At 31.3% G+C, this 15,450-nt stretch overlaps 2 protein-coding genes across 2 annotated transcripts in view; one reads left to right on the top strand and one right to left on the bottom strand.

The window, feature by feature from the left end:
- LOC107367711 (protein turtle homolog B) overlaps positions 1–4,582 on the bottom strand; it is a 75,756-nt gene extending 71,174 nt beyond the window's left edge. The window contains exons 1-2 of the mRNA XM_015935460.3: positions 4,012–4,582; positions 3,801–3,914 (exon numbers count right to left, since the gene is read on the bottom strand). Of these exons, the coding sequence (XP_015790946.2) occupies positions 3,801–3,914; positions 4,012–4,498 (601 nt within the window). The 5' untranslated portion in view covers positions 4,499–4,582. The remainder of the gene's footprint in view (positions 1–3,800; positions 3,915–4,011) is intronic.
- Positions 4,583–7,020: 2,438 nt separating this feature from the next.
- The window catches only part of LOC107367766 (nephrin-like), a 52,694-nt gene continuing 44,264 nt past the window's right edge, over positions 7,021–15,450 (top strand). The window contains exons 1-2 of the mRNA XM_015935520.3: positions 7,021–7,591; positions 9,885–9,995. Coding sequence (XP_015791006.2) covers positions 7,105–7,591; positions 9,885–9,995 — 598 coding nt within the window. The 5' untranslated portion in view covers positions 7,021–7,104. The remainder of the gene's footprint in view (positions 7,592–9,884; positions 9,996–15,450) is intronic.

Here is a 15,450-nt window from a genome sequence, read left to right as displayed (position 1 = left end):
CAATTTCTCATTTCTGATTTCATTGTGATTAAAAAAAGGATATTAATGATTAATTCATTGTTTTGTACCATTGATTGGATAATATGAATTGATGATTAATTGTATAATTGTGTCTCATTCATGGCTTTAATTTTCCATTTCAACCGCTCAAGAGTGTCACCCATGAAGCTTGCATTGTTAAAGATTCAAAAGGAAGAATGAGAAATGAAGAAGTGAGGAATCAATTATTAATACTTTCATTGATTGCAAAGACTTTTCAAGAATAAACTTCCAAGCCAGAGTTACAATGAGCGTGTTTGTTTGCTCACTTATAACCTGCTCGGAAAGTCAAGAGACAAATCGAAAAGCTATTGAGTTAAACTTGCTTTAAATTCGTCGATACAGACGCTTCGAGCGATCCAACTCAATCCATACTGAGGCGAAAGATCTATCTGCATTCAGAGCACTAGGAATGCATGAAAGCAATCTTTAACATTTCAATTCCGTTGATTGTTTTCCGAACAATGAGTTATGATTTTTCTTCTGTGCTTCGGACTCGTCTCATTATCCACTTTAAGGCAACGGTGATCCAGCAACCATTTCTAGTCGCCTGGCCAACATCAGTCCTTAGGCAGTCCTTTACAAGTTACATTTAGGGTAAACTCAATGAGTTCTCGACTTAACTAACATTTTATTGACGCGAATTTTCAAAGTTATACAGAAAGTTAATATTTTTGGAAAACGAAATTTAATTAACTTCAACTTTCGGTTTTACATTTTAAAGCAGAAGCGAAGTCTGAAATGAGCCGATTCTGTAGAAGATGCGAAATGAAGAAATGATTAAAATTGAAATGAATGAAAACGAATGAGAAAACTGCTCAGAGAAAGTTATTAAATTGGAAATAAGCCATTTTCATTTTCCATTTTTTCACTTTCATTTCAATATACAAACTTATAAACTGTTATACTATTTTTTTCTGCTCTGATAGTTTGTTACTGGATTACAAACTCAATTGAATTTTAGTTAAATTCACTTAAAAGCACAAGAAGAAATGAACAAGAGAATGAGAAGAAATATTCATTCAACCCACCAGAATATTGTTGGATTTATGACATGAAAGTAAGGAAAGAAGCAACCAAAAGTCAATCTGTTTCAGAGTAAAAGTTATTCACTAAAAAGAAACTAAATTATCACAAACTATTATCGCCATTATTAACTCGAAATTGAGAATTCAATTGTGAACACAATTTTCAATTTGCATTTACAGTCTAATATAAATCTGGTGAAATGTGATAATGTTGTCTGAAGGAGAAGCAGAAAAAAGAGCGTAAATGATGAGCAAGTTTCGACGATATTCATCATATTCATTGATTAAAAGAAGAAGAGTGTTTAAATGTTGAACAAATTAACGAACGAGAGAGAGGCAAAAATGCAATTAGCTTTTGATTTAGAACAAATTGTTACATTTACAACAATCGAAATTTTTTCTTCTTCTCTCTTCGTTGCTACGAAATTTACTGGCAGCATTTTGCTTCTCTAATCAAAATTGAATCAGGGAATTTAGTGATTCGCATTTGTTTGTTCAACATGTAATTTGACTCGAGTAATTTACAGTTCAAGAAACATGAACGAATGGAAAGAAAAATGTTGACAAAACAAGTTGCACCAAAGAATATTATTCATGCAATTTGTAAGCACTTTGTTCACTCTCTAAACAATTATAACATGAAATATTCTCTGAATGAAAAAGATTATGAGAATCTTTTTTTACTTCTTCTTTTCGGCATTCTTTATTAGACAATTCTGAGTCAACTAAATGAGTTGCTCATTTTTAGGCTTACAATTTATTCCAATGAGCCGTCCCAGCATCCAACTGGGAATGATCAAAGTAAATGCAAAATGATATTAGAAGGAGAAAAAAAGTGTTTGATGAAGAAAATAAGTTGAAGAAGAAACTTTTTGACAGAAAAAAGTCGAAACAAGAATATGATAAAAAGACATTTGCAATTCCGTGATATTAACTAATGATAATGAGAAAAACAATAAACAAAATGATAACAATTAGTTGGAACAATTATGAGAAGAGAAAATCGAAAAAAATGGAAAAGAAAATGATGAACAAAATCGCCTGATAATCATGAAGAAAACGAGTAAATAATTTTTTCTTCAGAAAATGAAAGTTCTGCTAAAGGCATTTTTACCATCTTTAGTTTTGTTGACTTTATATGAATTTCATTGAGAAAAAAATAAACGAAAGTTGCTCGAAATGAATATCATGATGGAAAATGTCCCAAGAGCGAAAAAATATTTTGATTCATTTTCTTTTCTAAATCGCCTTTTCTTTTTTATCTTTTTTTTCTAATGAATAATGAGAAGCAAAATTTGTACTCAGAACTTTTGCTCTAATTTCGATGAGTTTTTTTCTCTTCTTTTGGTTCATCCTTTGTCTCTGTAATCACTTGTTCCATGAGCATTATCTCGATTAATATCGAATTTCGTTGTGTGCAAATCCATGGAATACAATTTACTTTTTTTGTTGCATTTTTTTCTTTCCTCATTTTTCGTTTGTTGTTGCATATGTTGGATTCAATTCTTGCTTTTGGTTAATTCAATCATCAATCTGAATTCATGAATAACATTGTGCGAAAAAAGCATCAGAATTGAGATGAAAAAAATCCATTGGAATTTATTGCCTTTTCTGTTTCTTTTTTCAGTCAAACTTTTCTTTCTCTCAACATTGAAATTCAATTTTTCACCAACTAATTGAGTAATTGATTCATCATTTGTTCATTTGAATGAGATAAAAATTTTGATTTACTTTTCTCTTGCAACCATTTCTCATTCTTATGCCATCATTCAATCATTACAAGGTAATCATTGGCATGATATGAATATATCGTGATTACTGAATAGACGAAAATCATCTGTTTTCTGATGTTTAACCTTTTTACATTTCAACTCAATTCTCTTTGAGAAAAAAGTTCAATTTTTGCAGGAAATTGGTTCTGCTTTGGAAATGATTAACTCAACATAACCAAGCAACTTATTATAACTGGTCAAGTCTGATTGAATCAAATCACTTTTATGGTAATGGTTGGCTCTGTTTTTTGATGGCAAACGCAAAAGAAAACAAAAAAGTCTAAAAAATGGAATCATCAAATGGATATAAATTGGTCAATTTGATAAATAAATGTATTACATCTTTACAATAAACTCATTTTTTGTACTATTTCAAAATGTGAAAACAGAAACCAAATGTTCAATTTTCATGTTATCCTGTTTCAATTTCAATTTCATTTTTATTCTTTTCCTTTTTCTTCCTTCTGCTTTACTTTTTTTCTTCCTTTTTCATTCTCATTTTTTTGTACTTCATAAAATTCACCTTTTTGTTTAGCTCGAATCTGCTTACTCGGCATTCATGTTAAATGCTTCAAAATCCATCGATGGAAAAAGTATTTCATTTGTTTTCAGACAAAGCAAATTCAACTGTGTTCGATATGATTTATTCATCAACAAATCATTTGTTTTCAAGAGAAAAGTTGTTCAAATTCAGTAAGCTTGATAGACTTTAGAAGTGTCAGGATAACATCGTTTCAGTCTCTAATAATAAGCTAATTCAAACCATGGAAGGAACTACAAAAACTTTTGCTAAAGACCAACAGATAAACAACAATTTTCAGTGTTCATCGATTCAATTTTCCTTTGCTTTAAGAATATTGTTTCTGCTGAAAATATCATTTAATAATTCGTTTTTCAATGAACATGGTCTATCAGTCATGACTTTGTACTTTTAGTGTGAAGTGAATATCGTAATACAAACCTCCATATGATTCGCAACTTAAGTTAAGATCTGTACTTTCATTGAAGGGACCAACTAGACCTTGTAGTTTCTCCATCGTATCAGTGTTTAAGATAGAAATGGAATCGGGAGGAACTTGAAGAAAATACAATTGAAGAATGAGCAGATTGATGAGTTGAAAGATTGTTGTCCAGGATGGATGGCAAGTGTAGCAAAGTTGAATAAAACTTACCTATTACTGTTAGATTTACAAGAAAATTTTGTGTTGGATATTTTTCATAATCCACTCTACACCGATATTCACCTGAATCTTTTGATTCAATCTTGTCTAATCGCAATGTTGGTGGACTTTTACTCATTTCAAAATAAGATCGTGATTTATATGAACTTGATGGTAAATGAATTGAACTACTTAATGAACTTTTATTCCGTATATCCACAGTATAAACAGGGATTCCCGTATCATCCTTGTACCACAAAATAATAGCCACTTCACGACTATTTCCATGAGTTATTGAAATGTTGCACGGAAGTGAAACAGATTTACCTGCAATTGCTTCAACTTCAATATGACCTGAATAATCAATCTCTAAATTTTGTGATTCCACAAGATTATAATTTAATGAGCACAAAAATAAATATGAGGGTAAAATTAATATCCACATTGTTTTCAATTTAAACACACGACACAACAAAATGATTTTACATTCACTATTCATCACGATTACAATTATTGGTATTGATAATGTCACAGTTAATATACTAAACAAGATGTTTCATGGATCACAAGCAACAAAAAAACTCAAACATATAAAACTCAACTTTTTCTTTTCGAGTCAACTCATGATAGAATTTCTCACTCCCTGTTCAATAACGCCATCTTTTACTCTACAAATAAACTTATTGCTATTGAAAGATTAGCATTCATGAACTAGGTTCGAATCGATCCTTTGTATTCTGTAGTCAGTTTATAAATTACTTTAAATGGATTATTTAGGGTTAAATGGAACTTTATCCAGTTATTTCTTCCCAGTATATCATCAGAGTAGTCAGAGGTAATTTTATTGCTTAAAAACCCTGAAAGAATGAAATAAGCAGAAGTTTGTTCTTTGCAATATTAATTGTTTTGTCTAGCTACTTTGTTATATCGTGATTGAAGTTGTTAGCGGTTCAATGAGCGGTGCATCACTTGCTTTACATGTGATATTTGAGAGGAGAAAAAAGCGACTCAAGTTAATCACTGTAAGATCACTTCTTCTCATGCCACACCAGGGGCGATTGCGAAAATAGTTTTTTCGGTAAGTCTTAAGAAGTCCTCGTCGGCTCACTTCTCTTCTCATTAGCCACAGCTAGTTTCGGCTCAAGCCGAGTGGCATATCAAAAAAACTTAATATTTAAGAGTTAAATTTAACAACTAACTTTGTTATACAGCCAGTCAGTTAGATTAATATCATCTGGTAATTATGAACTATGAATTATAATTATGAATTTTTTACAACTCAGAGATCATTTCCGAATCAGTAATGCATTGTAAACATGAAATGGCATCATTTTCATCATTGATATCAGGAAAACTGAAATTAAGACGAGACTTACGTTTGTTAAGCTTGTGGAATTGCTATTATCTTTAAATTAAGTGAATAACAAAGTTAATTGTTAAATTTAACTCTTAAATATTGAGTTTTTTGGATCTGCCACTCGGCTTAAGCCGAAACTAGCTGTGGCTAATGAGAAGAGAAGTGAGCCGACGAGGACTTCTTAAGACTTACCGTTTTTTCATCAAAATGCAAAGACTAACCGTAATGACAATCCAATTAGATTTGGTGAATATATGGAAATTGTATTTGACTTTAAAGGTGATCCTGTTGATGGTCATATAAACAAGGATTTGCTCGAGAAATTGCGCGTTATCGGTCAATGATGAAGAAGAGAGAAATTTTCAAAGATTTTATCAATTAATCTCTAGCTTCAATGATCAAGAATTAACTCGATTGGGTTTGAAAAAAAATCCCCTTTCTTATCGTTATCTAAGTCAACGTAAAACATCAAGGGTTGTTAATATTGATCAAATTGGATTTCAGTAAAGTAACATCTGCTGCAAGTATTTTTGGTTTCAATGAAGAAGAATCGGAAATGATTTGGAAAAAATTGGCCTCCATTTTACACCTTGGTAATGTTGAGTTCGGTTGGCACGAGGAGAAGGAAATTTTCATACATTTTGGATAAAGGCAAGCGTCACATTGACCAAATGTGTCGTTTGCTATCTATACGTGGCGTTTTTTCAATTTACGCTTTCATGCAGGCTTGAATCACACTCGTTTGATGCTACAGACCTCAGACTTAAACCAAAGCTTATGCAGATTGCATAACCCTAATTTCCAATGTTCAAGGTTATTCAAGGTCGATTCTTTATTTGACCTCTAATTGACATTGGCAGGTCATTTTCTGAAATTGCAAAATTTTCTGACCCAATGATGACAGTCACATGTTCATAACTTTCAGCGTTGGAAAGATGAATGATTTTTTCCGAAAATTTTGCGGTTTCAAAAAATGACCTACAAATGTCCACCTACATTAGAGGTGAAATAAAGAATTGACCTTGAATAACTTTGAACATTCGAACTTATAGTTGTGCAATCTGCATAAGCTCTTAGTTAAAGTCTGAGGTCTGAAGCATCAAACGAGTGTGATTCATGTCTGCATGAAGGCGTGAATTCAAAAAAATGCCCGGTAAATGGAAAAGATTAACCGATAGTTTGTGTAACCGATGCTGTCCAACGAATTGACCCGAAGTGATCTTACAGTGATTAACTTGAGTCGCTTTTTTCTCCTCTCAAATATCACATGTAAAGCAAGTGATGCACCGCTCATTGAACCGCTAACAACTTCAATCACGATATAACAAAGTAGCTAGACAAAACAATTAATATTGCAAAGAACAAACTTCTGCTTATTTCATTCTTTCAGGGTTTTTAAGCAATAAAATTACCTCTGACTACTCTGATGATATACTGGGAAGAAATAACTGGATAAAGTTCCATTTAACCCTAAATAATCCATTTAAAGTAATTTATAAACTGACTACAGAATACAAAGGATCGATTCGAACCTAGTTCATGAATGCTAATCTTTCAATAGCAATAAGTTTATTTGTAGAGTAAAAGATGGCGTTATTGAACAGGGAGTGAGAAATTCTATCATGAGTTGACTCGAAAAGAAAAAGTTGAGTTTTATATGTTTGAGTTTTTTTGTTGCTTGTGATCCATGAAACATCTTGTTTAGTATATTAACTGTGACATTATCAATACCAATAATTGTAATCGTGATGAATAGTGAATGTAAAATCATTTTGTTGTGTCGTGTGTTTAAATTGAAAACAATGTGGATATTAATTTTACCCTCATATTTATTTTTGTGCTCATTAAATTATAATCTTGTGGAATCACAAAATTTAGAGATTGATTATTCAGGTCATATTGAAGTTGAAGCAATTGCAGGTAAATCTGTTTCACTTCCGTGCAACATTTCAATAACTCATGGAAATAGTCGTGAAGTGGCTATTATTTTGTGGTACAAGGATGATACGGGAATCCCTGTTTATACTGTGGATATACGGAATAAAAGTTCATTAAGTAGTTCAATTCATTTACCATCAAGTTCATATAAATCACGATCTTATTTTGAAATGAGTAAAAGTCCACCAACATTGCGATTAGACAAGATTGAATCAAAAGATTCAGGTGAATATCGGTGTAGAGTGGATTATGAAAAATATCCAACACAAAATTTTCTTGTAAATCTAACAGTAATAGGTAAGTTTTCATTCCCATCCATCCAAACTCAAAACAAAAACCAAATCAATGTCTCGACAAAAGGTATCCAACCAGACAGCATTCATCACAAAACGGAAATTTCAATTTCTAATTCAATGAAAATGGTTAAGTCAAAGTTGAAACAATACGATATTCTAATAGAGTTTCAATCGAACTGAATGGATCAGATGGCAGACAACATGATGAGTTGTTAAGAATTGATGAGGAAAGAGAAAAAGAGATTAGATTCAATCAACATTCTCAATTTGCTAATGTTTCTTTTTATTTCTTATTCATTATTTTTATTCACCTTTCCTTTTGTTTCAACACTGAGCTTTATCTCACTTATCGTCTCCTTTCATTCCCTATCAATCTCATCTCAAGACAGGGTGAAAACCTTTGTGAATAAAGAACAAGAGAATCAAAGAGCAACAAGAAAAAAAGTAACACACGAATAATAACGAAAAGTGAAACTTGTTCTAACGAATAAATATTCCTTTTTTTCTCTGTAAAAGAGTTAAAATCTCTCGAGTATCAGCAAACAGAAAAATCAGGGGTTAAACTTATTTCTCACAACAAAAGGTAAAACTAAAGAGAGATAATTAGTTGAACAACCAGTAAAACCCAAATCAAATCATAGGTGAGAACAGAAAATGAGAGTAAAAACAAAAAGGTTCAGAATCGCAAAATAAAGGCGAGAAAATGCTAAACATTACCTTTTACAGTTAATCCGAAATCCAAATTCAAGCATTTCAGAGAAGAAAAAAAAGAGTTTCAATGAAACTTGTTAGATTAAACCAAAGACAGTTTGTTGAATTTTGAATTGCAAAGTAAAAGATGAAAAAATAATAAGATTATTAAATATTCATCGACCCTTTTCTCACTTTATTATTCATGATAAACTGAAAAATTTCACTTTTCCTTTTTCCAGCTGTTTCGCCAATTTAAATATCAAACCTTTGCCTTTTCATGGACCCAAAAAAGTAGAAAGAAAGATAACGAAAAACAAATTTCTCTCTGAATTTTCGACTCATGCTGAGCAAACGATGAAAGAGCAAAGAGAGTTATCCACAAACGAATAAATGATATTAATAACATTTCTTTTGTGTGTTTCCATTTTTTCGTCACTTTGTTCACAGTTTCAATTGTTGAAGACTTTCAAATGCTAGAAAAAGGAAAGAAGTGAGAAAAGTTTTAAAGTCAAACTTTTCGTCGCTCAAAAGAGAAATAAATGTTCTTACATTTCATCATGTTTCTCATGCTTTTGTTTTGCAACTTTTCTTGTCACACCATTTCCATCATTTTTACTCTGCTCACCTCTCATTAATGGCATTTCATTTGCTTTTTTGTTTCACACAAAATTTAACTCCCAGTCAAGAAAATTTTGTTTTTCGTTTTTTTCTCTCTTTTCTCTCCTTTGCAACCAATTGTATTACAAGAAAATGAATAAGATGTGAAATGCAGAAAAGTGTAAAACTTTTTTTCTCTTTTTCTTTGTAACAATTTTTTCTCTCCTTTTTTTGGTGTTTAAGCAGAAAAAATGAATAAACTCATCTCTCTTTATATGAATGATTCTGCAAACTTTTTTTGCTTCTCTCCATGTTTCCAACTCTATGCTTTTGTCTTTTACTGTTTAACATCAAACTATTCTTGTTACTTGAATTCCTTGATTTACGAACTGTAACTTTGACTTTGTGAAAAGTTGGTGAGGAAAAAAGGGTGAGAAAAATATTTCTTTCAGTAACAAGAATTTCATTCTCACAAATAAAAGGATAACTATTGAAAAGAAAACCTGAAACTTAGAAGAACAAGGAAAATAAAAGACTTTTGTCATCATTTTTCTCTCTTAACTTGCATTCAACAATTTTTTGTTTCAACCTACAAATCAACATGTAGTTTAACTTAAATTTCAGCCAATAGATAATCACCTCAATTAGCAGAAAATTCTGGAATGAAAATTTCCATATCTCATTTTTATCCATTCGTTGATGTAATCAATGTTGAAAGTTTGAATATCATTAAACTTACAAAATCTAGTGAAGTTTTGCAAAAATCGAATATTCTAATGAGCTTTCAAAAATAATAATCATTATCTTTGAAACTCTGATCAATTCGACCGAAATAAAGAAATTCTTCTACAGAAACCGTTTTCGAAACCAAACTGATACCTCTATACTCAATTCAGTTTGTACTTCAGAGGTTGATACAATTAATGTCGATAATTTACTTGGCATTGAATTTAAGATTGAGTTTGCTTGATTATTGTTTTCCATTTTTTCTTGTAAAACTTTAGTTCCACCAAAATCAGTAACGATTACCGACTCTAATGGGACTCGACTCGAAGGTGTCATTGGTCCATATCTTAGAGGAACAACACTCCATCTAATCTGTAAAGCAACTGGAGGTAAGTTTTGTTCACTTCAACCTTACCATCTCAACCTTGCAACGAAATGCAAACTTTAAAACTGTTGAGAAACAAAACAATTTGAAAAGTTTTGCCTTTAAAACTCCTCAACCCATTCAACTAGGGAGTTGAACTATTACAAAATAAGTTGTACACCTTTGAATCGTGAAAAGCCAAGTAAACTCGTAAATGTTGCCATTAGCTGAGAGTAAAGCGTTTAGCTAAACAAAGGCAAAGAGAAAAAAAATGAGAAACAAAAAAGTTTTTCTCCTTAATAACAGTCTAACTTTTCACTCGATTGTTGTACAGTCTAGAACTTTTGATGGTAAAAATTTTGCGTGAAATCGTTTTCTTCCTGTATCATGGCTCATTAAACACAACTGTAACAATGGATCATTAAGTATTCTTACTTTCTTATTTTTCATCAGCTTTTCTCTTCATATTTATTCTCTTCTTTTCCATCAGTTTAGCATTTGTTGAGCAAAAATGAGAATGAGAAGGAAAACCTTTAATCATAGCCAATTCCATGGTTTTTTTGTGATCTTTTTATATGCACAATGATGTTGTTTTTGTTTTTGTTTTTTTCACTTGCTTTCTGGTCTCTTTATTCATACTCATAAACTCATTGAGCTTATCATGAACATAATAAGGCAATCATTTTTCTCTTCATCTTCTTTTCTTCACCTCTTTCGCCGTACTGCACGAACAATCAACAGCAACTTTCAAAGTTTCATTATTCTATTACATTAATCAATGGGAAAATATTAACAACAATTTAGTGTGATGTAATAGTTTGTCAAATTGTGAAAAATAAACTAACAACTTTTAATCAAAATAAAAGTGATAAATTGAGATAATCAATTTGTGTGTGAAGGTAGAAACTTTGAATCATGAATAATGTTGAACAATTGAGTTTTCAGTCTTGAATAATAAACGATATCAATAACATGGTAAGTGTAGAGTAAAGTCTTTAAAATATCATTTTAATGGATCATTTCATGAAATGTGTCTTGCAAAGTGATGATAAAATAAATGATGAATTATTATTGAATTTTGTGACAATTTTTACGTTCCTCTTTTGATTATTATGAAAATAGATTTCATCCGTTTCCATCCGAAAAGGTTTACATCTGGAAACAGTGACTAGAAAGAAGCAAAAAAAGTGAAATCTCATAATTGATGATTTTCATGAGACAAAGAATTTCATGATGGATAAAAGACAAAAGAATCAATGAAGTACCAGGTGTAATTCAATGTTTAAAAGATTATATCACGAAAAATTTGGGTCATATTTTTACATTCTTTGTGCATTTTGATGTCTATGTTAGTCCTTGTTAACGATTGACCTTTAAATACTTTACATTGTGCATTCAGAGCTTGAATTATAATAGATCGAAGTTGATTTCGGCGTGAGTCTTCTCGAAATAGATTGATACCAACATATCGAGATTTCAGGTCACAACAAACGTTTGAGTAAAGTCAGTTTCAATCGATAAAAACTGAAAATATGAATAAGTTTCGAATTACAACTTTAATGGAATGTGGACAGCTTTTAATCGAGTTTTTGCTTATCATTTCAGTACATATATGATCTGTTACGCAGAACGTAGATGTTATGTACGGAGATTCAGATCCATACTCAGAATGAAATGTGTATCTGAAAACATTCAAGTTACATGCTCTCTATCTACTGAAGCCCAACCATTTGAATCATCTCACGGGCTACAATTATCAATAACTACAGATAAACATTAAAAAACTTGATATGTTGCTGCAAAAACTTTGACGGAAATTTTACACAAAGTACTTTTCAAAATTTCTTAGCGCATTTTTTTCTTCTTCACTCTATTTTCTCTTTCTTATATTTTATTTTATCATTATTCCAAATCTTTCACATTACACCATTTATTGACCACACAAAAATCCATCGTCGAGAGAATGAACAACATTACATAATACTTTTATTAAATAGTCAAAATAAAATTTTTGACAATTATACTGGTGTTACGAGGTAACGAAATGAGAAGAGGGTTCTAACATAAATAGATGTATTTAATCACTTGCTTAAACTCATTTAATTATACAGCCACGGAAAATGAGAAGAGAAATTTTTTTAGAAAGTTAGCGCATAAATTGATAACTTATCAATTTGGTTTTGATAAAAAATTAGAGATTAAAGGCTTGTGGTTATGACCAGGAAAAAAGCATGGTTTTGTTTACATTCTTATTGTTATTGTTTTGGTCAGTTATTCCTTATGAATTAGTTAATTAGTGATCCCTCAGCCAATCAGTATTGAATTAAGAAATCAAATTGTGTCTCTTCACAGCTCAGGATGTAGTTTTCAAGAGATTTCATCTCAGCTCGGTGTTTCAGTTTCAACTGTTTACAAATGGGTTCAAAGGTTTCAATCAACTCATAATGTCTCAACTACCTATCGAGGATCTAATTCAATTTTGAGTGATGAGGATAAGGAACTGATTCTTCTGAAATGGGTTGAAGATCATTTCAAGCCAGCAACAATTATTCGCAAAGAATTAGAATTAACTTGTACTCCAAGAATAATCAATAATTTCCTGAAAACTCAAGGTATTTTTACTCATCATGCAGCGACAAAAACAAGGGTGAATGAGAAGACAAGATTTGATAGGATTGCTTTTGCTTGTTTGTTTCAAGATTTGGATATCAACAAATGCATTTTTGTTGACGAAAGTTGTTTTTCATCTGCTCGAGATGGAATCAGATTGGTGAAGAGGCCGAGAAATACTCGATATGAATCTGAATTCACCAACAAATCAGATCATTGTTCTCGGAAAGTTGTATCAACATGGGCAGCAATTACATGTAATGGTCTTGGTTCTTTAGTGCCTTTAGATTGTCGTTTGAATGCTAATGTTTATGTTGAAATTTTAGATACTTTCATTGTTGATCTTGTAAGGTCAAATTTCGGTTCAGATGAATGTTATCTGATTCAAGACAATTGCCCAGCTCACAGATCACATTTATTTCAGGAATGGTTTGAATGTTGCTTAGCTCTTCATCACATTGATTTAAAATTGATTTGTCTCCCCCTTATTCCCCTGAATTGAATTTAATTGAGAATGTTTGGGGTGAATGTAAATACGATTTTCTCAATTCCAATTTCATACCTCAAAGTCAAAACGAAATGAAAGAGTTCGTACTCAGTATTTGGAATAAGAAAAATCTCAACCTGATTTTTGCTCTAATCTCTTTGGTTCTTGGATTAAAAGATGTGATGATGTAATGAGAAATGATGGATTTCCGATCAAATACTGATATAAATTATCATCACTGATAAATAAAATGTAATCTTTATATGCGCAATTGATACTAAATGTATTCGCATCTCATTTTCCGTGGCTGTATTTATACAATGAAATGAAGGGGCAAGAATAGGGAAGAAGGGGTTGACGGTGAGGAAATGAGGGAAATTAAATAACCTTATAAAATGTTCCCTTCCTATTATGAACGTCTCGTTCATATCGCTGGTCCAGGACTTTCAACTGTTATGTTGAGAGCTGATGATTCAGCAAACACGGAGAAACAAACCGTTTTCTGCAGATTAGACATTTCATTGGATCATTCAAACTTGTTTGAATAACGGAGTTTTCTTAGAAAGCGTTGCTTGCATGTCACTCATTAACAAAACGAATTAAAATCAACACGTGCAGAGGAATTTGTTGAGAAAAACAAAATATTTAGTTTGATTTTTAGGTACAATAAATGCCTAAGAAATGATCTTTTACTTATTCAGCTTCTTTATACATGTACATTTTCCGATACAAACCTCAGAATTATCTACATTTTTCGATTGATGAAAATGAATATCAAATATTTCTTGCTCCGAAATTGCTGCTCAAGCCAATAAATTTTTGTCGAAATTTCCCAACTTGAATTTGAATTATACTTGATTAGGAATAACATCAGAACTTACATGGCATGAATCAACTGACCTCTATAAAAACCAGGTCCATGCAAATTGAAATAAGTTTCATCACCCAAAATTGGCACTCTGTAATCGAGTAAGTGAGCAAGTAGCAGTAACCGTTCATTGATTTTTGATTCTTGTTTTGATGAAATTTTATATGATTTTTTCTCCTTTCCACAATAATTCCAAGTTTTTTAACAAAATTACTTAGTATTTTCTGTACCAGTGATGGTTTGTATTTTATGCCAAAGGTTTTTCTCACATAAAGGCATGCCATCTTGTCTAACGACAGATAAATACTATTTTTTGAGATTCAGCCTGGGTAAAGATTTTTCGGATCTTGAATGATATATTTCAATACAGTACATCACAAATTCTATTTTCTGGGGAAATAATAAAAAATTTAAGGTGCTATTATTCTCAGGCTCAAAGTTTTAAGACCATCGCCAAAATTATCTAAAAACTACTAATCAATCAAGGGAAATCAACGGCGCAGGTTACTTTGCGGGAAAAGAGCGATTAGAAAATTGAAAAAAGCTGAAGCAGCCAACAATGACACGTCTAGTTGAATGACAGTGAGCTTGGTCAATGAATTGAACCTAGTGACTACAAGGTTGAAAGAAAACTCGTAGGAGCAGAAAGAAAAAGAAACTTCTGAAACAGTCGATTTTTTGCTAATCAATTCTGCATTCTGATATTTGACTAGTGATGAGGAAAAAAGTAGGAAGAAAAAAAGCGAATAAATAAATAAGTAAACAAGCATCAGCTTTTGGTCATCCAACATCATCAACGTTACCTCCTAAATCTTGTCCAACTCGTCAACTTGTCTGTTCATCTTTTTATCTACAATTTTTCATCATCACATTGTTATCATTCAATGCAACCATTATTCAGATTATGAATCAATTTTTTTTCTTCTTTTCACATCTCTTTCCAGGTAACACATTTAATTTGTTTGCATCCATTTTGTTCACTTTATATTCATTTACAAGTGAAGCTTGTTTTTTTCCTTTGTAATATCAATTTCACTTGATATTAAACCCACTCTTTGTTTGCCAGGGAATCAACAGCACTCAGACCCTCTCAATGGCTTATTGTTGCCAACCAATTCAATTATCATTCCAACATTAATCTAAATTATATCGACATTTTCATCTTCATCTTTTTTCCTTCTTCTTTACCTTTTGCAACTTTTACCTTTCAACTTGACCAACTGTATGTTTTTGTGAATGATAATCAACTCATTTATTCTCATTGGGTTTAGATTTTCATTCAACATGAAACCAATTTTACTCTAAATTTATCTTCACGTATCTGTGCTTCCTTCCTTTTTCCTTGAGATTCGAGAAAAAAAAGGTTCTAATCTTTATTAGTTGGCAATTTTTTCGTCGATACTAAAACAAAACAAGATTTACTTGGTCATTTTTATCATGATTTATATTTCAATTTTACTTTTGTTTGTAATCTTAATCAAAGTAAAAACCTTTCTTCTGTTGTCAGATTAATAA

The sequence above is a fragment of the Tetranychus urticae genome, chromosome 1, assembly GCF_039701765.1.
Source record: "Tetranychus urticae isolate SD_2017Ah chromosome 1, NJAU_TeUrti_SD_1.0, whole genome shotgun sequence".
Classification (NCBI taxonomy): Eukaryota; Metazoa; Arthropoda; class Arachnida; order Trombidiformes; family Tetranychidae; genus Tetranychus; species Tetranychus urticae.
The sequence above is the reverse complement of the archived record's forward strand: the minus strand, read 5'-3'. Positions and strand labels throughout refer to the sequence as shown.